This window comes from Thamnophis sirtalis, unplaced genomic scaffold (genome assembly GCF_051295495.1).
Source record: "Thamnophis sirtalis isolate CommonGarterSnake01/CBP01778 unplaced genomic scaffold, rThaSir2_p1.2 scaffold_2, whole genome shotgun sequence".
Classification (NCBI taxonomy): domain Eukaryota; kingdom Metazoa; phylum Chordata; class Lepidosauria; order Squamata; family Natricidae; genus Thamnophis; species Thamnophis sirtalis.
The window spans coordinates 75,145,476-75,166,094 of NW_028261382.1; the positions used below are offsets into that span (position 1 = coordinate 75,145,476).

The 20,619-nt window shown below is 40.1% G+C and overlaps 1 protein-coding gene across 2 annotated transcripts in view; it reads right to left on the reverse strand.

Annotated features, from left to right (window-relative positions):
• The window catches only part of ZMAT4 (zinc finger matrin-type 4), a 214,857-nt gene that overhangs the window by 21,937 nt on the left and 172,301 nt on the right, over positions 1-20,619 (reverse strand). For both annotated transcript variants that reach the window (XR_015695364.1, XM_087703765.1), the window contains exon 6: positions 3,086-3,182. Coding sequence is in view for 1 of the 2 variants with exons in the window: in XM_087703765.1 (XP_087559891.1) it covers positions 3,086-3,182 (97 nt within the window). In the remaining variant the exon portion in view is untranslated. The remainder of the gene's footprint in view (positions 1-3,085; positions 3,183-20,619) is intronic.

Here is a 20,619-nt window from a genome sequence, read left to right on the forward strand (position 1 = left end):
GGGGAGAGAGAGGGGCAGGAAGGGAGGGGAGAGAGGGAGGGAGGTGGATTAACCTGATTTAGACCTGGTGAGATTTTTGCAATTTCATATTTCCAGACTGCTTTCTGAATTGGTCATAGGTGAAATAGAATCTAACCATGTATAGAAAAGAAGTCTGGATTTTGGTTTTTGTTTCTGAAGAAATGGTTTATTGCCCATCCCTTCCCCTCTCCTACATACCTTTTAAAAAAACATTTAAATGAGTTCAATAAAGCAATGGAGAAAAGGTGCAACTGTATAATTAGTGTGCCACAGCTTCGTGACTCTAGGGAGCGGTGCTCATCTCCGTTTCAAAGCCGAAGAGCCAGCACTGTCCGAAGACGTCTCCGTGGTCATGTGGTCGGCATGACTTAACATCGAAGGTTCACTGAACACTGTTACCTTCTCACCAAAGGTGGCTCCTATTTTTCTACTTGCATTTTTACATGCTTTCGAACTGCTAGGTTGGCAGAAGCTGGAACAATAGGAGCTCACTCCATTATGTGGCACTAGGGTTTCGTACCGCCGACCTTTCTAATCAACAAGCTCAGTGTCTTAGGGCAAATGCTGGAGAGAGGCCTTTTTAAAAAAATCATGGCACCATCGTTTAGTGATAAGGGAATATTTCTTAGGATGTAAAAAGAGAATACAACCAAAATTTAAAAACAAAACATCAAAAGTATCGCTTTTTCATAAATTCACACTTAGGCACACCAGCTACGACTAGATGTGAATAACATAATAGACAAGACTATAAGAGCTGTGGCGAGGTGAGAGGCAGATTTAAATTGGCAAAGCAAAGTTAAACTCTTCTTTTTGTTCCCAGAAAATAAGTGCTATTCATCACGCACTGAAGTGCTTCACTTTAATCTCTCTCTGTGTGTCTCTCTCACACACATAAACAATTTATAAATGCATAGATGCGGCATCAAAATCTCCCCTCCGATTTCCATCTTCCCAATTTTGACAGCCTCCTGCTGGCCTTCTTCCCCCTTCGTTCTGCTTTTCTGAATATATGGCATATTCCACATTCATGGCTTTTTACATATGTGCCAGCTGTCAGGCTTAGCTCAAGAACAACACAGAAAAGAACTGTTCTGACCTAGATCTCCCAAGATCATGAAGCCGACTCCTAATCCCGATAAAACTTATTTTATTTAGGTTAAAGGGAATTCCTCTCCAGCAAAGTCCCAGCCAACAGTCTTTCAAGAGATTTCACAACTACAGACCTTTATTAGGCTTGGAGAGCTCCAGGCTGATATCTTCTAAACGCCATGCTGTAGCAGCAATTACTTGCCAAGAAGTCAGGAACAGATCTTCACCCTAATGAATTGAACTAATTGCCTCCTACAAACTCCACCCCCCTTTCGCTCCTCTTTATTCCCTAGGTGAGGGGCCATTCACCATCCACCTGTGCCTTTACTCCCGAGTCACCCCTTGTTCCTTAGCTGTTCCCTTCTCTTGGTAGCATTGCGATGCGCACATTGGGAACAGACTCCGAAGGCAGCTGATAACTGTCAGATGGCCCTGGCTCTATCTCTGCCTCCGACATGGAGCCCTTGTCCAAGCATTCTCCAGGCTCCAAGACTGCCCCATGTTCCTCCCCAATCTCCTCACCGTCTGAGTCTGCCCCCAGCTCCACTGGCTTCTGGCAGGCCACAACACAGTCCAATTGTTCAATTCTTTATTTGCACACACCATATAGGCAGACTGTTGCCAGACTAAACCTATACTAATATGCCCATAACAGATATACGGTGGGAGATTCTCTGGAGTGGCTAGGCCAAACCTCTTTCTCTTTTGTTCAAATCAGCTCTGAATGTGCTGCCTCTTTGTCTTGTCGCCCTCCTCGAAATATGCTCCTTCCTTTCTGGGGAACTGTCACTTGACTGTAGCACATCACACCACCTCCCTCTTTGTACACACAGTCTACCACATCAGCAAAGATTGGGAGTATGAGCTAAATTCTGTTTTCATTTCCATTTAATCTGGTTATTTAATTTTTTTAAAAAAATTCTGCTTGCATCCAATCTTCACAAATGCAGGTTAATCACCATATTTTTCTGAGTATAATGCACACTAGAGTATAAGACGCACCAAGATTTTGAAGAGGCAAATTTTAAAAAAAGTTTTTGCACTCTGCAGACTTCCCCAAAATGGCCCGTTTTTTGTGAAAACGGGTCTGTTTTTTTTTTTTTTGTCAAAAAATGGGCAGGCAAACCCTTTAGGAGGCTTATAGAGTGTTCCTGGGGATTGGGCGGGGGGAAATCACCAAAAAAAACCATCCTGTTTTTTGCTCATTACTGTCCTCGCTAGCCCCTAGGAGCATTCTGTAAGCCTCCTAAAGGCTATTCATGGCCATTTTTGTAAAGGGGGTGGAGTTTCGGGAGACCAGAAATACTGTATTCGGTGTATAAGACACACCCAGATTTTCACCCTCTTTTTTTGGGGGGGGGGGAGAAAGGTGTGTCTTATACTCTGGAAAATACAGTATAATGCAGTGGTGGGTTTCAAAAATTGTTCAAACCTACTCTGTGGGTGTGGCCTCTTTTGTGGGAGTGGTTTGCTGCCCATGTGACTGGATGGGAGTGGCTTGCCACCCATGTGACCGCATATGAAGATGCTGACGACACTTGTCAGAACTACCTTAAATTACCTCACACACAGCACTGGCCTACACAAGAATATGAAACTTGTTTTTTAAAAGGCATCTTTGGTTTGCGTTAAAACAACTTCAACACACACAATGTTCTGATTGCACCACAAACGCAGTAGTCATCCTTACCTTTCACAGAGGCACTGAGTTTTATAAATATGAGCATGATAGTGTAGAATAATCATATCCAAGGACCAGTGGTGGGTTTCAAAAAATTTTGAAACCTCTTCTGTAGGTGTGGCCTGCTTTCCGGGTCCACTGGTGGAACCTCTTGTAACCGGTTTGGTAGATTTGACGAACGGGTTCTACCGAATAGGTGCGAACTGGTAGGAACCCACCTCTGGTATAATGGGAAGGGGAAATAAGTCTATGTCCCATTCACTCAACCACAGCTAACAAAATTAGACTTACTTGTTCTGATGTTTCGAGCCCTTCAAGTGTGCGTGATACTGTTCTATTGAGTTTAGAGTGACGTTACAGACGTTGCAAGTGTATGTCCTCTTCAGACCTGTGGACAGAACATAACAGGATGAAGTGCACCATCTTAGACTTGGAAGCTGCATTTACCCCAGCAGGCTGCTATGACCCTGAAATCATTCTCTCTTATGGAAGCTCCTACAGAAACTTTCTAGGTCTGATTTTCCAAACTCTCATAGAAGATCGTTTGTGCGATTTGTCACCTTCCATAGCTAGACCAGAGGTCCCCAACCTTTCGGACCTCAGGGACCACTAAATTCATACTATTAAATCCCGCAGACCACTAATATGATCTGCCTGATGATCCTGGTGGCTAGGTGGTCATGTGACTGGGTGGAAATGGCCAACTCGTACCAGCTTCTGCCAACCTAGCAGTTTGAAAGCACGTAAAAATGCAAGTAGAAAAATAGGAACCACCTCTGGTGGGAAGGTAACAGCGTTCCATGCCTCTTCGGCATTTAGTCATGCCGGCCACAGAGAGAGAGAGAAATACAGATATATTTATATTTGCTTATACATCCATGTGTATCAACAAATAGAAATATCTCTGTTTCTCTCTCTGTGTGTGTCTGTCTATGTGTATATGCATTTCATTTTTTTCTTTACTATATTCTTATTTTATTTAATATTTTTCTTTTTCTTTTTTGCACTTTTTTTGGTCTTTTATTTTTTTTAGTTTGCATTATTTTTTTATCTTTTTTAACTGCAATCTTTCCAAAATAATGATTATTAAAAAAAAATAAGAATAACCATATGCCATTTGATTGTAAATGTCATAACGGCAGCTAGAATTGTATTTGCAAAAAATTGGAAAAATGAGAAAATACTAACACAGGGGGAAGTTATTTGAAAAATAATGGAATGTGCTGAAATGAGTAAATTGACATTTGAAATTAGAGAACAAGAAGATGAACAATTTTATAAGGTATGGGATTTGTTCTCTCAGTGGTTAGAAAAAATAACATGGAAATGAAAAATGTTGGAGAATTTTTTATACTGTAAGAATAATAGAATGATATAGGTGATATTATAAAGGCATATTATTATTAAATAGACTAAGAACAATGCAAGTATATGAACCTAAAGCTAGAATATTTTTTTAAACAATTAAGGAATAACAATTGTAACTGAACAAATGGTGGATAATTTGTGATTTTATATACAACTGAAAGTGATGATTATGGAAAGAAGTCTGTAACCAAACGACACACTATATGTAATCGATGTAATTGCTGAAGGTTTTATATTTTGTTCATCTTTGTCTGTTTAAAAATAAAAAACCTTTACCAAAAAAAAAAAGAATAACCATATGCACAGTTCTCTCTGTGGGGGTATCTAAGGGGTTTCATATTGCTTGGACTGTGTCCATAGCGTGCAACATTATATTATTTCCCTATTGTGTCAACAGATGGCTGTGCCGCCATTATCAGCTTCACATATGTTTCAATGAATGTCTGAAATTTGGTGATAATCCCAGATTAATTTTGCAAATATCAAGAAACTGAGAAGATTTTAGGAGTAAATGTTGACAGTTATCAACATGTGACTGCCAGCATTCACGGCTGTATTTCTGAAACGTGAAGAAATAGGTTTCATTGTAAACTGTTTCCTAAATAGGCAGCTGCCAATTTCTATCTCATTGACTATATTAGTGCCTCTTTCTTTGTGTGTCAGTCTTGCGAGCTAGTCCAGATTAGAAGCAAATCTAGGAGCACTTGCTTAACTTAAAGTTTACATTAACAGCATCTTGCAAACCTGAAAGTACATCTATCCCCCTCCCTTTACAGAGCAAGAAACTAGGAAGGATCCCTTCCAGATGTGGGTTGCTTCCGGTTTGGACCGGTTCAGGAGAACCGGTAGTAGTAATTAGGTGTGGGCCACCAAACCTGTAGTGATAGCTGGCTGGCCATGCCCCCGAACCGGCTCGCTTCGATGCTTGCCCTGCCTCGTCTTCGCCAAGTGCTTCCATGCAACTGCCTCCTAGTGTCTACCCACATGTAATTTACCTTATTTTTTAAAAAAGCACCCCACCATGCTTGGAAGTGTTCGTATTCTTAGATGCTACCTTAATCATTCTTAGGTCTTTGATTCAGGACTCGAATGATCAAATTTCCGCCAGTTTTAAGATTGTGAATCTAATCTACATAACACATCATTATTATTATTATTATTATTATTATTATTATTATTATTATTAATAATAATAATAATAATAATAATAATAATAATAATAATAATAATAATAATAATAATAATAATAAACAAACACAGTCCGAGTATTCAGCACTGATATTTCAATGCAGTTTGGCATGGAAAAATGTGCCACTGTATCCATAAAAAGGGGCAAAATCACTGCATGTGAGGGAATTGAAATGCCCAATGGCCAACTAATTAAATGCAATGAAAATGAAGCCTACAAATACTTAGGCATTCTGCAGTTGGATAACATCAAGCATGGAGAAGTAAAAACTATTGCCAGGCGAGAGTACACCAACAGAGTTAGGAAAACTTTGAAATCTAAATTGAATGGTGGAAATACAATCAAGGCCATAAATACCTGGGCAATACCAGTTATAAGATACACAGCTGGTATAGTTAACTGGACACAAGCTGATTTGGACCTTTTGGACCGAAAAACCAGGAAACTAATGACAATGCACTACAGTTTACATCCACGTGGTGATACTGATAGACTATATCTGCCCCGAAAATCAGGTGGCAGAGGATTATTACAAGTGAAGCAAACAGTTGAAGAAGAAAAACATGCACTGGCTGATTATTTAAAAGAAAGTCAAGAATATCTATTAATCGAAGTAAAGAACAAAAATCTACTGAAGGCCCAACAGACGAAACAAGAATACAGAAAAGATGTGATAAAATCAAGAATGGAGAATTGGCAGAACAGAGCACTGCATGGCCAATTTCTGGAAAAAATAAAAGATAAAGTGGACAGTGAACAAACTTGGTTATAGTTAACAACAGGTACATTAAAGAAAGAAACAGAGTCACTAATCCTGGCTGCGCAAGAACAAGCTATCCGCACAAATGCCATTAAGGCCAAAATCGAAAAATCCTCTGATGATGCCAAATGCAGACTTTGCAAAGAAGCTGATGAAACTGTTGATCACATGCTCAGCTGCTGTTAAAAAATCGCACAAACTGATTATAAATTGCGGCACAATTCAGTAGCACCAATGATCCATTGGAATTTGTGCAAAAATTTTAATATTAAAACAGCAACAAACTGGTGGGAACATCAGCCTGAAAAAGTCACCGAAAATCAGATGGTCAAGATCTTGTGGGATTTCCGTATACAAACAGACAAAATACTGGCTCATAATACACCAGACATCACACTGGTTGAGAAATCAAGGTTACAATCATAGATATTGCAATACCAGGTGATAGCAGGGTCGCCGAGAAGGAACATGAAAAAATCGCAAAATACCAGGACTTAAAAATCGAAATTCAATGACTATGGCACAAACCAGCAGTGGTAATTCCAGTGGTAATTGGCACACTGGGTGCTATTCCAAAAGCACTGGAATTACATTTAAAACAGTTAAAAATTGACAAAATCACCATCAGTCAAATGCAAAAAGCCGCACTACTTGGATCTGCATGCATATTACGAAAATACGTTACGACGTCCTAGGCCCCTGGGTGGGGCCCGACTAGTAACCAATGCCAAATCCGGCGAAACAACTGGCCGCTGTGATACAATTGTAAAATAAAATAATAATTCCTCCCTGACAGCTTCTTCTGGGAGTTCTACTACAATGTCTTTAGTTGTGTCTTGAGTATCAGTTATTTCAGCTTGTGATGTGGTCTTTTTAGTTTTGCAATTTGCCTGAATTTCCTCAAGTTCAACTTCACTAAACACTTTATTCCATATAATAAATCGCCTTTGATCTGCTAGTCGTTGTTCACTAACATTTGAATCTGGATAGTGTTGTTTCCATAATTCATACATTTGCTTTAAATAGCCTCTTTTTTCTGGCTCTGAGTTGTAATAACAGGCCATTATGGCACGATTTTCATCTGCATGATATTTTTGTCGAATAACAGAATAACATTTGACGAATTCGCAAGATATTAAAGTCCAAATTGAATGGAGGAAACATCATAAAAGCCATAAATACCTGGGCTATACCTGTGATTCAATATTCTGCAGGAATAATTGACTGGACCCAGATGGAGTTGGACAATTTGGACAGAAAAACAAGGAAGTTTATGACAATGAATCATGCTTTGCACCCTAAAAGTGATGTTGACCGATTATATCTACCAAGAGCAGAGGGTGGTCGAGGACTCATACAAGTAAAACAGACTGTGGAAGAAGAAAAACACAGCTTGAATGATTACATCCAGAAAAGTGAAGAGCCAATGATTCAGGAAGTAAATAAAGGAGGCCTTTTAAAGACAACTATCAAAAGCAGAATATAAGAAAGAAGTAATTGAGAAGCAAGCTGAAAATTGGAAAAAACAAAGCTATGCATAGCCAATACTTGAAAAGTATTGAAGGCAAAGCTGACCAAAAGCTAATTTTGAACTGGTTAAGATCAGGAGCACTGAAAAAATAAACAGAAGGCTTTATTTTGGCAGCTCAAGAACAAGCCTTAGCCACAAACTACATGAAGGCAAAAATTCAACATGTTACCACCAATAGCAAATGTTGCCTCTGTAATGAGAATGATGAGACAGTCAACCACTTGATCAGTGGGTGCAGCAAAATTTCACAAACTGACTACCTACAACGACATGACCGCATTACTAAAATCATTCACTGGAAATTGTGCCAAAAGTTTGGATCTGAGTACAGCAAAAACCACTGGGAACATCAGGTTCAGAAGGTTTTAGAGAATGAGAAAATCAAGATCTTGTGGGACTTCAGAATTCAGACTGACAGGGACTTGGCCCACAACACACCTGACATAACAATAGTTGAAAAGAAAAAAAGTATGGTTCATTGACATTGCAATACCTGGAGATGCACGAATTGAAGATAAACAGCAAGAAAAAATCACAAAGTATTGGGACTTGCAAATTAAAGTTGAGCGACTGTGGAAAAAGAAATCAGGTGTTGTCCCAATTGTAATTGGAGCCCTTGGAGCAATACCCTCGCTATTTGGAAATTTTAAATTCATCAGACTTGAACATTCTTAATCTACCCCCAAAAAACCCTACTTGGAACAGCTTATATCCTCCGACGTTACCTTAACAGTTCCTAGGTCCTTGGTTAGGACTCGAGCTGTTGAGCTACCAACCAGCTCCAAAGGCTGTGAATCTCACCAAAGATTAACATAATAATAGTAATAGTGATGATGATGATGATGATGATGATGATGATGATGATGAGGATGAGGAGGAGGAGGAGGAGGAGGAGGAGGAGGAGGAGGAGGAGAAAGAAGAAGAAATTGTGTGTTTTCCCGATTGTAATTGGAGCCCTTGGAGCAATACCTCAAGGGCTACCTCACTATTTGGAAATCCTAAATTTATCGGACTTGAACATTTTGATTCTACAAAAAAACCACCCTACTTGGAACAGCTTATATCCTCTGATGTTACCTTAACAGTTCCTAGGTCCTTGGTTAGGACTTGAGCTGTTGAGCTACCAAACAGCCCCAAAGGCTGTGAATCTCACCAAAGATTAACCACATATAACAATCTTGAACTGATTAAGCTTGAATGTAGCTTGGATTGATTACAAGAGGAAATTCAATTCCCTACCATTTAATCAGATAATCAAGGGCCCAGAAATAACAAGGTCAGTAGAAACATCAGAAGCTTTGTGCAAAGATCAATGGAGCGATGGAAGACACAGCTGCTGATCAATGGTGATAGACTTGGAGAGGTTAATATCACGAGAGAAATCTTTCAAGGAGACTCACTGTCCCCACAACAATTTGTCATTTCATTGATTCTTATGTCAACGATATGGAAGACCATGGCTATCAAGCCAACATTAAAAACCTCACCTCCTTTATCTGGACGATCTAAAGCTGTATTGCAACCGTCATAAACATGAGCCAGCTGCCAAGTGTCAGAATTTGGAGTAAGTGACTGTGGGGATGCTACAATGGTCCTAAGTGTAGAAAAACAGTCATACGTCAACACTCTATAAAGTAAGACTACATCTAGAATACTGCATCCAGTTTTGGTCACCACACTATGAAAAAAGATGTCGAGACTCTAGAAAGTGCAGAGAAGAGCAACCAGGATGATGAGGAGATGGAAGTTAAAACCTACAATGGATGGTTGTAGGAACTGGGCATGGCTAGTCTAGTGAAGAGAAGGACCAGGGGAGACAGGAGAGCAGTCTTCCAGTATTTGAGTGGCTGCCACAGAGAGGAGGGGGGTCAAGCTATTCTCCAAAGCACCTGAAAGCCAGACAAGGAACAATAGATGGAAACAAATCAAAGGAGAGATCCAATCTGGAAATAAGGAGGAATTTTCTGATAGTGGGAACAATCAACCAATGGAACAGAAGTTGTGGGACCTTCATCACTGGAAGTTTCAAGAAGACACTGGACTGCCATCTGTCAGAAATGGTGTAAGATCTCCTGCTTAGGTGGGGGGTCGGACTAGATGACCTACCAGGTCCTTTCCAACTCTGTGATTCTATATTCCACACCATCAGAAATAGAATCACTGCTCAAGACTCTCCATATATACGCTGCCAAAATGTTGCAGTGGAGTTAGGAATGCCATCTTTACCTTCAACAGGAGGAAAACGGTGAAAACTGAAGAAATCAAGACGTCCTGTATGGAAATTTTATCAAGAGGCTGAATGAAGAAGACCACTACAGGTATCTGGGCATGCTGCAAGCTGACAACACAAAGAACCCTGAAGTCAAGAAAGTTTGCAGTGAATAATTTGTGAAAATGAAGTTCTTAAAAGTCTAAATTCTGTAGATGAAATGCCATCAAGGCAATTAACATCTGGGCACTTCCCAGATGGAGTGGAGTGGAGTGGAGTGAAGTAGATGGCTAACCTTTTTGTTGTCATGTGCCAAAAGCACCTGCAAATGTGCACAAACATGAGCAAATGTCAACACCCATAATGCAATGCATGTGTGACCCCCTCGTGCTCCGTTCTGGGCCTATAGGCCTTTCTGCAGCCTCCTGGGAGCAAAAAAAGGCTGTGTGCATGCTGTAAACCCCTGCTCCCCACACATCTCCCACATGCAGCCCACCCCTTGCACATGCGCTGCAGAGAGTCAAAAACCATCTGGCCAGTGGGAGGCATGCATGCATGTGTGGTGAAGCTGAGCTGGGCAATAGTTCACGTGCCCGCAGAGAGGGATGTGGCACGTGTACGTGTACCATAGGTTCAACATCATAGTGATAGAGATTAGAATGACCTCATTCTGCTAAAATTTTGGAAGGCTATCAAGATCTGGCTTCTTCAGTTTGACTAGGAGAAAGAGGGATAATACCAGAGGTGGTATTTACCAGTTCTCCGAACTACTTCAAATTTCCACTACCGGTTCTCCAGAACTGGTCAGAACCTGCTGAATATCACCTCTGGATAAGAAGGCTCTTCCCTAACTATTCCCAGAGTATATATGTAGTGATGCAAATAGTTGATTTAGTTTGACAAGATTCCTGTCTGCTTTCTGACTACTAATAGTAAACTTTCTCCAAGGCTGGCCTTTACTTGGTCTCAAAATATTTCTTAGTTTCATAGAGGGTCTTAAACCAACACTGTTACAAAAGGTAAGTAGGATTACTCTACCTGTCAGTTCAATTACATTGATGCAATCCAGGATAGGCTTATTTAAGGCCCACTTACACTTCTGAACTCTAAAAATCATATACAGAGATTAACTGAATTTGGAAGTGATATGTGGGATGTAGGATTCAGAGAGAGAACTATTTATTTACAAGACAGCTTGGGATGCTTTAAAAAAACCCAATAATTCTTTCAGTAAGAAAGTACCATAGGATTATGAATAAAATGCCTTAGTAAGGCCACACTTCTAATACTGGCATTCAGTTTTGGTCGCCATGATATAAAAAAGATGTGGAGACTCTAGAAAGAGTGCAGAGAAGAGCAAAAAAGGGGATTAGGGGACTGGAGGCTAAAACATATGAGGAACAGTTGCAGGAACTGGGTATGTCTAGTTTAATGAAAAGAAGGGCTGGGGGAGGGGGAGACATGATAGCAGTCTTCCAATATCTCAGTTGCCACAAAGAAGAAGGAGTCAAACTATTCTCCAATGGGTGGAAACTCATCAAGGAGAGAAGCAACTTAGAACGGAGGAGAAATTTCCTGACAGTTAGAACAATGAATCAGTGGAACAACTTGCCTACAGAAGTTGTGAATGCCCCAACACTGGAAGCTTTAAAGAAGAGATTGGATAACCATTTGTCTGAAATGGTATAGGGTTTCCTGCCTGAGCAGGGGGTTGGACTAGAAGACCTTCAAGGTCCCTTCCAACTCTCTTATTCTATATTCTAAAAGCAAACAAATAATATATTAATCTTAACTGTAGTTGTTCAATTTTCAGATGTTTGTTAACGTTGTTTGGGTGTTTCTACAACAAGTAGAAATCTCTGCAAACAGAGATTTCTACTTGTTGTAGCAATCCTACCGTTATCGGTTATCAGTCCAAATATAACATTTGCAATCTCTTGAATAAAACAGCAATGTGGGAAAGGACATGCATCTTGTCAAATGACATGACAGCCGGCTGTCTTCTGGCAGCCTTCAGATGTGATTGGCATAATCTGATGGCTCGCATAGCACGAAACATTATGTTGAGGGTAGTTTTCCAAATAACACTTGCTCATTAACAACAGCTCCAAGGTCCAAGACTGTAGTTGCTGCCTTGGCAGGTTCATTATTTTTAGTTGATATTCTATTCCTGATTTTGTTTTTGGTGTTGTTTTTAAGAAAACCCAGTGCAACATTTTAATGTTATTGTTTTCCTGGTTTTTATCATTGTTTTATTTATCGGTTTTATGATTGGGCTGAGACACCAGGGTTGGGTTGCTACCGGCATTACTGCCGGTTTGGCTCACAAAAAAAATGTTGTAGGATGGAAAGCTGAGTCAACCTTGAGTTGGTCAGGATCAAACTCCTGACTGTGGGAAGAGTTTGCCTGCAATACTGCATTCTAACCACTGCTGCACCAGGGCTCAGTGTATGGAACTGTCCTTGATATTAAATCCTTAAATTCACATACTGACTGTGAATTTTGGAAACTGTTGCGTCAACGTATCTAAATGATATGTTGAAATTTGGGGAAGCCATTCAATCAGAATCAGAATAGAGCTGGAAGGGACCTTGGAGGTCTTCTAGTCCATCCCCCTGCTCAAGCAGGAGATCCCATACCATTTCAGACAAGTGACTGTCTACCTCTCTTCTTAAAAACCTCCAGTGATGAAGCACCCACAACATCTGAAGGCAAGCCGTTCCATTGGTTAATTGTCCTCACTGTTAGGAAGTTTCCCCTTAATTCCAGGTTGCTTCTCTCCTTGATTAGTCTCCATCCATTCTTTCTTGTCCTGCCCTCTGGTGATTTGGAGAATAAATTAACCCCCTCTTCTTTGTGGCAGCCTCAGCATATCCCTCAGCATATTTTTATCTCCAACAAGTAGCCTATATATATAATAATTGCTCTGGGATAGATTTGGGGCTCATTAGTGGGTTAGCTTGTCTTGGCTATGGCATCCTGTCCCCACTTAATCTTCAATTTTTTTGTGGATGTTTTTCTGTTTATTTTTAAGGCGTTGCATGGATTTTAATCATGTGCCATCAGGAGACTGTGCTGAATGAGGTAGCCTTTATAAATCTAAATGCATCACTAAAATAAACAAGTCGTGATATGGGTTATTTAATTGGGCACAGCATGTTATGTAAATACACAGAAGTTGTGTTTTGTAAATCGTAACTTTAGTCAATAACTACCACAATGGAATTCTTTGTTAAGAAACGGTGATTGCAAGCAACGAGAAGCCTTCATATTTAGCAGCATGTTTAGCTGTGAAATATAACTTGGGTAAGATTCTTTTTCACTCATCCTCAACTATTTGTCATCTGTCCAATTCTAGGGGTGAAAAACATAAAACAATTTTGATTGTGACATTGGCTACAATAGAAATGTATGGATGAGATTAGCAGGGGGCTTCCATTGGGGACACTTAAGGTGGGTTTCTCTGGACTGCAATTCTGACACTGCATCCTGATTTAAGTTAATTTATTTATCTATTCAATTCAAATAGCTCCCTATCTCAAACCAGTGACTATACAGTGAAACTGATACAATACAAGACAATGCAATAGCAGAGTTGGAAGGGACCCTGGATGTCTTCTAGTACAACCCCCTGCCTAGGCAGGAAATCTTATACCATTTCAGACAAATGGCTATCCAACATCTTCTTAAAGACTTCCAGTGTTGGGGCATTCACAATTTCTGGAGGCAATTTCTGTTCCACTGATTAATTGTTCTAACTATCAGGAAATTTCACCTCAGTGCTAAGTTGCTTCTCTCCTTGATTAGTTTCCTGTTGCTTCTTGTCCTGCCTTCAGGTGCTTTGAAGAATAGTTTGACTCCCGCTTCTTTATGGCAACCCCTGAGATATTGGAAGACTGCTATCATCTCTCCCCTAGTCCTTCTTTTCATTAAACTAGACATCCCCAGTTCCTGCAACTCTTCTTCATATGTTTTAGTCTCCAGTCCCCTAATCCTCTTTGTTGCTCTTCTCTGCACTCTTTCTAGAGTCTCCCCATCTTTTCTACATTGTGGCAACCAAAACTGAATGCAGTATTCCAAGTGTGGCCTTACTAAGGCATTATAAAGTGGTATTAACACTTCACGTGATCTTGATTCTATCCCTCTGTTGATGCAGCCTAGAACTGTGTTGGCTTTTTTGGCAACTGCTGCACACTGCTGGTTCATATTTCAATGGTTGTCCACTAGGACTCCAACATCCCTCTCACAGTTACTCCTATTGAGCAAGGTACCACCTATACTGTACCTGTGCATTTCAACCTCTGTTAATTAGTTAGTTAATTTACTTTAGTAATTAGCCCATGGGCCAATATCAACGTACAGCGTTCTAAATACAAATTATGACTAAAATCCGATAAAAACAATTTAAAATAGATTTGGAATAAAACACAATTTACAATGAAATTGGAAAAAAAATACAATTTAAAATGAAATTGAAATAAAATATAATTTAAAACAAGATTGGAATAAAATACAATAATTTACTCTATGGATAAATAATATAGGATAAAATTATATTTTGGTGTCACCCCTAAAATCTACCCCAATCAGACTCTCATATGCCGATATCAAACAAACCATTTTGTTCAAGTACTGTGTGGTGTTAAATGTTGTTTTCAAATTTTAGCCACACATAAAGTAAATTGTTTTAATAAGGGGTTCCCAATAGGTCATTCATTTAGTATATATATATACCGAGGTACCTGTCTCTGACCCTCTTATACAGGCAATAATCAAATAGGATATGAGCTAGGTCTTCTACCTCTGCCGCTCTGCAAAGGCAGAAATGTCCATTATAGGATATAGAATCTCAGTTAATTCGATTTTCACAGCTTGAAAAAAAACACTTTGTTAATCAGAGAGATAGAATCAAGATCACGTGAAGTGCTAATGCCACTTTATAATGCTTTGCTAAGGCCACACTTGAAATACTGCATCCAGCTTTGGTCGCCATGATATAAAAAAGATGTGGAGACTCTAGAAAGCGTGCAGAGAAGAGCAACTAAAATGATTAGGGGACTGAAGGCAAATACATATGAAAAACTGTTGTAGGAACTGGATATGTTTAGTCTGTTGAAAAGAAGGACATGGGGTGACATGATAGTAGTCTTCCAATATCTGAGGGGTTGCCACAAAGAAGAGGGAGTCAAGATATTCTGCAAAGCACCTGAGGGTGGAACAAGAAGCAATGGGTGGAAACTAATCAAGGAGGGAAACAACTTAGAACTAAGGAGAAATTTCCTGACAGTTAATTAATCAGTGGAACAACTTGCCTCCAGAAGTTGTGAATGCTCCAGCACTGGAAGTTTTTAAGAAGATGTTGGATAACCATTAGTCTGAAGTGGGGTGGGGTTTCCTGCCTAAACAGGGGGTTGGACTAGAAGACCTTTAAGGTCCCTTCCAACTCTGTTCTCTTATTCTATTCTATTCTATTCTATTCTATTCTATTCTATTCTATTCTATTCTATTCTATTCTAGCCAGTATCCAAGCTTCAAGCGGGGCTATAGTTTTATACCGGATAAAATATTTTTGTCAAACGTGAACATGTATACGTGTGTCAAGCATTGAGGAAGCGAGGAGATTCAGGCAATAAAGATTTATTGCAAGGTTAAGCTCTCTACAAAATCTGAGCTACTCATGAAATAAGCAGGAATTAAGAGGCATTCAAGGTGGGCTGGACTTAGCTCTCTTGTGGCCGTGCAGAGACTCCAGACCTATGATGCATTTGACCTCTTCCTCTGGCTCAGCCTGGTCATCTCCTGCATCATGCATACCACCCACAATATGGCAATCTGTATCTCCTTCACTTTCACCTCAAATTTTAGCATTTTAATCTCAATTGCTTACTGCTCTCATGGCATTTGAAGAGGTGAAAAGTGTTTAATGGGGCCTCGATCGTGTTCGTGGCTTCCAACAAATTGCAAGCGGATTTAAAGATGTATCCATCTTTATTTAAAGTACAAAAAGCACTTGTGGGGATTCTGAGAACTGCGGAATTTCAGTGAAACGTGTCTGTACATCTCTCTGAGGAAGAAAAGCTCAATAGAAGAAAAGAAAATGGTATCTAAATGGAACATTTTGACAGAGGTAGCATGCTGTTTTTAATCATCCCACCAGAGATTTAAAAAAAAAGTATTGCTATCCTGCTGAATTTAATAATTTAGCATGAAGAGCTGATGTTCGGGAGGCTTTGCTACTCCTCTCTTTTATTATTTTGGCTAGCTCCTTATCCTCCGCTGGTTCCAAACTGCATCCTTCTCACAAAGTGCTGTCAAACTTCTGTCGCTTCTGCTGACTATGAAATGTGGAGAACAGAAAGCAGATATTGCAAAAACAGTCCCTGCTCAGCTCCTTTTGCTCCAATTGACCAGTACAGAAATGCCAAGATCGTCAGCGCTCTCTCTGCTCAAAGAATGGTAAACTTTCTCTCATTCTGCAATCAAGAATGGGGGTTGGAGGAAGTGATCATAAATGGCTGTGATAGAAAAGACCTTCCAAAGATAGAGTGCTGGGGGTTCTAAGGAACAATTGTCTGTAGAGATTCTCCATCCTCCAGTCATGGTTATCCCAAAGGTGCTTTTTCAGGAGGCAATTGGACTTTCTGAGGGTTTTTTTTGGTCTTTTGAAGATGTTTCACTTCTCATCCAAGAAGCTTCTTCAGCTCTGACTGGATGGTGGGGAAGGGAAGGATTGATACTCTTTGCAGACAGCTGGTCATTTGCATCCTTTTAGAGGGTTGTTGAGGCCACTTGGAGGTTTACCTGTGTCCTCAGGTTCACCTGAGTGGTGCAAATGGTTCCTGTAGTCTGCAATTTTTCATCTGGAAACCCATTCCTCTTCCCACACCATTCAAAGGGTCTTCATCCCAAATTGTATGGCTAAAAGTCTGTAGAGATTCTCAGTCTTCCAAGTAACAGTTGTCCCAAAGGTGCTTTTTCAGGAGGCACCTGGACTTTCTGTTTTTTTTTATTTTGAAGTTGTTTCACTTCTCATCCAAGAAACTTCTTTAGCTCTGACAGTAAGAGTCTCATCCAAAAAATGTTTTTCACCCAAGCTTCTCATTCCATTCCCCACTATCCTTTCAGAGCTGAAGAAGCTTCTTGGATGAGAAGAAGAGAAAAAAAACCCAAGAAAGTCCAGTTGCCTAAGCGGTTTACAGAGTTGGCCTATTGTCCCCCAACAATCTAGGTCTTCATTTTACCGGCCTTGGAAGGGTGGATGATTGATTCAACCTTAAGCCTGGTGAGATTCAAACTGCCAAATTGCAGGCAGCCAGCAGCAGCACTGCATTCTAACCACTGCGCCACCACGGCTCTTCTCCGTAAATGATAGGGAGAGAAAAATATTTTAGAAGTATTGAAAGTATTGAAAAAGAGGCCCTCACTGCCCCTAAGGGACCCTGTTCGTAGATAACTACAACTTGACTAGGCCTTTTTTTTTGGAAGATTTTTTTCTTGAAATTCACCCTTCTTCAGTTCTGCCCAGATCCAGAAAAGGAAACAATATTTTCAAACACAAATGAATCATCGGCAAACTATTTTTTCTCGTTGCCTTTGTAGTAAGCCATAGAGATGACCTTGGAGAAAATACACAGTGACAATAACAAAAAGCAAGGCATGCTTTCAACTGGGAAACAGAGAAAGAACGAGAAAGAAGCTAAGACTGGTTCCCCACCACCACCTCCAACCCCCCCTCTCTCTAGGATATAGGAGGGAGAGAAAAGAAAACCCAGCTTTTCATCTGTCTGATACCGTCGCCTATATCAATAGTGTCTAGTTCCAGTTAAACTTCTGAAGTCTGTTTCCTGCCCTGGGGTATCTCAAAGGGTGGAGAACTTCTTCTTCTGTTGTATCCTGTTCCTTCTCTTTCTCCTGAAGAAAAAAAGCTATTACTCAATACTCAAAGTTTGAGCTCAGTTCCACAAAATAGTAGAACTCTGTTTCTCTTCCCAGAACTCCAGGATTAAGAGAGTCACATTTAACCTCATTCCCAACATTTCTTCTCTTAAAGGAATCCACAAGACAGGGAGAAGAGTTTAAAACTTGAAGTGCTGCTGTTTGATTCCAGAGTGCAACCAACCTTTTCAGGAGAATATACCCATGGTATATTGCCTCTGCATTGCATCACAGACCCACAGCTTCCTGCAAATGCTGAGAGCACAAAGAGGTTGAGAGGCTTGTGTTTGTTTTTCATAAGACTTTTCTCAAATATCCCTGCATTTTTATCCCACAGTTTCTGGTTGGTGTCAGTAGCATTCTTTATGCCTCTGATACATTTGATTATCCATCTCCTGCTGCCTTAGTCATTTGAAATAGATTCCCCCTTAAATGGGGATTTATTATATCTCAGTAGGATTTATTCTGTTCCCTGCTATAATGTTCTTTCGCCACCCCAACACAGGGATTAGAAAAACATTCTGCTCCCTATAATTGGAGGCGGGAGGGAAGAAATGTGAAGAACCAAGAACTTTCGCTCTTCTTTCTATTGATGGTGAAACTCTAAAGCCAGAGAGATTAAAACTAAGAAGGAAGTGAGAGCAAATTATTGATAATGAAGAGAGTATTGTTAAATTTAGCATCAAATGTCCATCACCTTGGTGTCAGGACCTAGCTAGCCTGATATGAAATAAAAGCTAAGAAGGTTCACAAAAATTGTTGTTTGGGAGGCAACCAGAAATCCCAGGGCTATAAAATAAAGGGAAAAATCTGAGCATCTTTTTTTTACATCATAGTCGCCACGATATAAAAAGGTTGTTGAGACTCTAGAATGATACAAAGAACAACAAAGATGAGTAGGGGACTGGAGCAGGGGTGAAATGCTACTGGTTCAGACTGGTTCATTTGAACCGGTAATACAAATGCTACCCATTCGCCCAAACCAGTAGTAAATAAAATGCTACCAGTTTGGACGAACCATTTTTTCAGACGATCAACTGTGATGCATGATTTATATAAGCTAGAAAGCAGGAAAGTGAGCACTCATATTGCTACTGAACCGGTAGCAAAGTTAAGTGGATTTCACTCCTGGACTGGAGGCTAAAGCATATAAAGAACGATTGCTGGAATTTGGTATGTCTAGTTTAATGAAAAGAAGGACTAGGGGTGACATGATAGCGGTGATCCAATATCTCAGGGGCTGCCCCAAAGAAGAGGGAGTCAAACTATTGTCCAAAGCACCTGAAGACAAGACCAGAAGCAACAGATGGAAACTAATCAATGAGAGAAGCAACCTAAAATTAACGGGAAATTTCCTGACAATGAAACAATTATTCAGTGGAACAACTTGCCTCCAAAAGTTGTGAATACTCCAACACTGGAGGTTTTTAAGAAGAAATTTTAAGTCTGAAATGGTATTGGGTTTCCTGCCTGAGCAGGGAGGTTGGATTAGAAAATCTCCAAGATCCCTTTCAACTCTGTTATTCTGTTTCATGGAAACTTTTGGAGTGTCAATCAGCTTTGCTAAAATTGGATATTTTTCTGGAACCAAGTATGTATGTCACTAGACTGGCAGAGCATTACAAAAACATCGGTCTGAAATAAGAGAATATTGACAATTAAAGGCAAAACTGACACCATGAAATTGAAAGCAAGGTGTTGTCTACTTAGCACCATATCCATGACCAGGTTTCACAGTATGGAAGCCAGGGGAAAACCAAGATTCAAATGAGTTTCCTAAAAGGCTTTCAGTATGAAAAGATGAACAGCAAGTCCAGTCCTATGATGGATCTTTAAACAAAAGGGATGGAACTGAAATGTCCACTTTTTACTCTCCAAAATAAGAGAGTATTTTATTTTATTTTTTTAAAAAATAGAAAACAAGAGAAATGACATATTTTAACAGCAAAGAGAGAATGATGAGCACAATGCTATTATCATGCAAGTGAAGCTGGGACATGGCTGCATTCATACAAAATACTAAATTGAATTGCAGTTCGATGGTTTGAATCCCTAGCGCCACGTAACGGAGTGAGCTCCCATTACTTGTCCCAGCTTCTGCCAACCTAGCAGTTTGAAAGCATGTAAAAAAGCAAGTAGAAAAATAGGAACCACCTTTGGTGGGAAGGTAACAGAGTTTTGTGCACCTTCGGCAGTTAGTCATGCCGGCCACATGACCACGGAGATGTCTTCAGACAGCACTGGCTCTTCGGCTTTGAAACGGAGATGAGCACCGTTCCCTAGAGACAGGAACGACTAGCACATATGTGCTAGTTTATTTAGGCTTAGGTTTCAATTTAGTTTATTGTGTGAATGTAAGTTTAGGTCATTCCTAGATGACATCCACTTTTTGGAAAAATACGGATTATTATGGAAGAGGCGATGGCAGAGGAGGAGAGGGAGGAGGAAGAGGAAAACTGTGTGTCCTTGGTGCTCTCTGACTGTGATTGTCTTCTTGCAGACTCTTCATAACCCATCTAGGCAACATTATCAGGGCTAGAAGGGAGTGGAGCTTGCAGACAGGAGGAAGAGGAGAAGGAGAAAAAGAAGGAGAAGGAGGAGAAGGAGGTTTGTGTCTTCTTGGTGCTCTCTGTTTTCTTGCAGACTCTTCTTGACCCATCTAGATAACATCATCAGGGCTAGAAGGGAGTGGAGCTTGCAGACAGGAGGAAGAGGAGAAGGAGAAAAAGGAGAAGGAGGAGGACTGTGTCTTCTTGGTGCTCTCTGAGTATGGTTGTTTTCTTGCAGACTTTTCTTGACCCATCTAGATAACATCAGCAGGGCTAGAAGGGA